Raw genomic sequence first — 3,592 nt, forward strand, 5'->3', positions numbered from 1 at the left:
TTAAAAATTAAGTGCCTGTTTAATAAAACTGACATGTTTACATAGCTATATCAAGTGAAAAAAACTGAATTCTCGCATATCTTGAATCAACACGCAAAAGTCGGTCGAAGTTGCTCTCTGAAAAGGGCTCTTTGAAGCACGCTTGCAGTCTTACAACGCAACATTGACCATGCATTTATGAAACTAATTTGGCTGTCTTCTGCCTTCGAGATTTCGTTTTGGAAGGCTTTGATAGTTCGCAATTTACTGTCTTTGAGCAAAGAAACTTAAGGGATAGATAGGGTAAGCCAACAGTGGATCAGTTGTGTACTACAGGGGATCGGTAATGAGTAAACGGTATTCTCAATGGTATCAAATGTTACGACATGAGGGCTTGTAGATTACAGCTAATCAGTTGCGCATGCTTTACTAATTCAGACACGTTTACTAAACGCCGGATTTTGCAACAATTTCAAAACTTCGAGTTCTTTTCACTCCCGAAGGGCGGCGGTGGGAGCGAGGGGGATCGAAGTTATGGGGCGGTATCCTTACCCCATAAATATATGGCGTGATTCATCACGACTCGACACACTGTTATCATCGGATTCATGTAACAACACTGCTTCGTCGATCAAAATAAACTTCTACAGCCGGCTCGAGCTGATAACTTCCTTACGGAGATTACTGCATGGCATTCGCCGTGATTTCCTGATTTGGGAAGCTTAAATTGGTATGATAGGCTTTGACAGCGACTTCCCGTGTTTCCAACAGACATATCAATTATCGTTTAATACTACACGTGGGCAAGGCAAAGCGGGCTAGCCTGCCGAATCTGTTCACACGGTGATATTCAGTACAACAACTCGTGCTGTCACATGTCTTTCACCAGCCTAAAAAACTCCTCATGTTCATGTAACAGCCTACCACGTGGTCTTCAACACCTACTTATTTCAAATTTCGACGAGTTAACGAAATTTTTTCCTGGGTCAGTGAAGCATGGGTGCTCATCCTGCAACGATTCTGCAGGTCTTTGAATATAGACTAATTTCAAACAACTTTAGTCGTTAGGAGCTGTTGTATCTAATGCAAAGCCAACCGGGTTTGATAATGTAACGATTGTAAATTGACTACCTATTAGTATTAATGAATATAAGCTTTTTTGAAGTGATCTTATGTTAAGACAGACACAGTCTAGCTTAACATCATTTCATGCGCTTCGATATGGAAATTATATTCGCCCAAATTTTTATACTTTTTTTTACTACAAACGTGATGATAAAAAAACAAAAATTCCTCTTCATATAATTACAAATTCCTTTTATAATGGCACTTGTTTCGCCAGACATTGGAAAAAGTTGCAAACATTGTATTGTAGCGAATTATAGCGACGCATGCCGATAACCGAACGACAGGCATTTATAAAATACTACACAGTCCCGAGTCCGACGAGCCCATTGTTAAAAAGCATGCTTTTTGAGCATGCTTAAGTATTGCGGAGTCAATTAAGACCCATTCACGCAAAATGACATTGAGTTCTCAATGGCACGTGCTGGCAATTTAGTTGGTGATTACTGAATGAATGGGGCGGCCTTGACGCTTTGTCATTATGACTGACAGGCGAGCCATTGTTTGAGAGCGCATTTCATAGGCCAGAGAGCAGGCGCGTGTACTCAAGGCTTTCTTTATAACTGCGCCGGAACAAAGCCGCGAGATCATTTGTGTCAGTTACATTCAGCGTGTTGGGCTCGTTTATACACACACTCCCTGCGTCGCAACAGCCCCAATTCGTAGCAAGTGCTGCTTTAACAATGAACGATTACCAAACATCGTTGAGTTCGCCATGTGTCGACGATGCCGAGGACACAAATGGCGTTCAGGAGGTTGCAAAGGAGCTCCAAGCAAAACCGCGCTACAGAAAGTGGGTGGTACTCGACAAAACGCGACGTCTGAAAGCCAGTGCCCGTGAGAGAAAACGGCGGCACGTCCTCAACAGCGCACTGGAAAGTCTACGCAAAAAAGTACCCTGCTTCGACAGACAAAATCCGCAAAAACTTTCGAAAATCGAGGTGCTCCGTCAAGCAATCGACTACATCACAGACCTCAGCGAATGTCTGCAAAGCGCAAATTCTGCAACAAGTTTCACGATGACTGCTTTGACAGCACCAATGTTCTTCGATCAAGCCATGAACTACGGTAGCCAGTCGGCATATTCGAGTATGTTGTACGGGAGGTCAATGTTGATCGATTGCAGCTCTGGCGACCAGGAACCAAGCAGTCCCACGTTAGAGGATTGCTTATCTCCTGAACCGAACACACAATATGCCTGTTATGACACCGCTTCAAACGAGGTGAGATTAAGCTTATTCATATGCTTTAGATAAAAGAAACTCCACTATCCAGCCACCCGTAAAATCAAGCGTGGACCGACTTCACGGCAGAATTATTTTGCAATTTCTATATTTAGGAACAAAATTGAATCGAAAAGTAACAACTTTTCAACTTAATTGCAACACTAATAGTTGGACATTCTTGCCTACCCTGCAGCTCGGCTATAAGTTCCTACAGGCTACAGGCTATGATTAATTGTATCTTTTTTAAGTTTGACTATTAAATTACATATGTTTGCATGCTCTTATTTCACGAAATTCGTTTACAACCAACGGGGATACGTCGCTTTTTATTCCACACCAAAAATCCAGAACATAAAATGTAACTTCGGTATACTTCAAGAACTTGCGTATACGGAGATTATTAGGCAAACTTGCAACACGATTAATAGCCACATGAAATTCACACAAAAATACTATTACAAACACGTACACACCGCTTCTTGATAAGATTTTAATGTGCTACATATGCGCTTAACGACTTTGTAATTGTGGCAATGTTAGTCAAACGCTTACAGAACGATTAAATCTTTTCTAATGCGACTCCTTCTCGCTCTGCGAGGATCAAACGGATTTTAATACTTGTTTGCTTTTTGTTGTCTTTAGGACTTTGATTACGGTATTAACGACGCTGAACTGGATGTTTATCTTCGCGGGTATAAACAGTGATATTCAATGCATCTATGAACGCTCTGAAGGCGTTTTATGTTAGCAATCGATTGGACAAAGTTTGCCGTGGCATCAGGAAGCGATACAAAAGAAATTGAAGAATTATAATCATTGATTATAATTATAATATTGTTTAATTAAATGAGTTCCTCGCTAAAGCTTAGTAAACGGACACCAATCCTGCCAGGCAGAATACTAGAGATATATATTTTATTGAGAGATATTGAGAATATATTATTGTATATATTATACACATTGCATGCTATATGCTTCTGGTAACTTCCTGTGGACGAGATAAACACGAAGGCCGTTGATTGCCAATCAACGCTCAGTCGATATCGTCCTCACTCGATAGAAACTCAAAGTTGCGACCAGCAAATTTTGTACATTTTAAAGAAGAGATCCAATCTTTTTAAATCTTTTATCAAACTCACATTTGTATACAAGCTATATATAGAAAAATTTTTATATTAAAACACTCTTTGTTAGGTGATATTTGCTTTGTCGTGAATACATATTGAATAGGGTTTACAAACACCCCAAATTTGCAAATACAA

At 40.2% G+C, this 3,592-nt stretch overlaps 1 protein-coding gene across 1 annotated transcript; it reads left to right on the top strand.

The window, feature by feature from the left end:
- The first annotated feature begins 1,206 nt into the window (after positions 1–1,206).
- Positions 1,207–3,528, top strand: LOC114525051 (neurogenic differentiation factor 6-B-like). Its single transcript, XM_028546260.1, has 2 exons — positions 1,207–2,327; positions 2,973–3,528. Exons 1-2 carry the CDS (start codon positions 1,788–1,790, stop codon positions 3,033–3,035), a joined length of 603 nt encoding a protein of 200 aa, XP_028402061.1. The 5' UTR covers positions 1,207–1,787; the 3' UTR covers positions 3,036–3,528.
- Positions 3,529–3,592: the final 64 nt, after the last annotated feature.

Source organism: Dendronephthya gigantea, unplaced genomic scaffold, assembly GCF_004324835.1.
Source record: "Dendronephthya gigantea isolate DGI-Jeju-01 unplaced genomic scaffold, DenGig_1.0 000033F, whole genome shotgun sequence".
Taxonomy (NCBI): Eukaryota; Metazoa; Cnidaria; class Anthozoa; order Malacalcyonacea; family Nephtheidae; genus Dendronephthya; species Dendronephthya gigantea.

What these genes read in the sequence shown, in the direction of transcription:
- LOC114525051 (XM_028546260.1), top strand. Translation starts at nt 1,788, where the DNA reads ATGAACGATTACCAAACATCGTTGAGTTCGCCATGTGTCGACGATGCC. An exon ending in ATGACACCGCTTCAAACGAG is followed by an intron (nt 2,328 to 2,972) that starts GTGAGATTAAGC and finishes TGTTGTCTTTAG; the next exon opens with GACTTTGATTACGGTATTAA.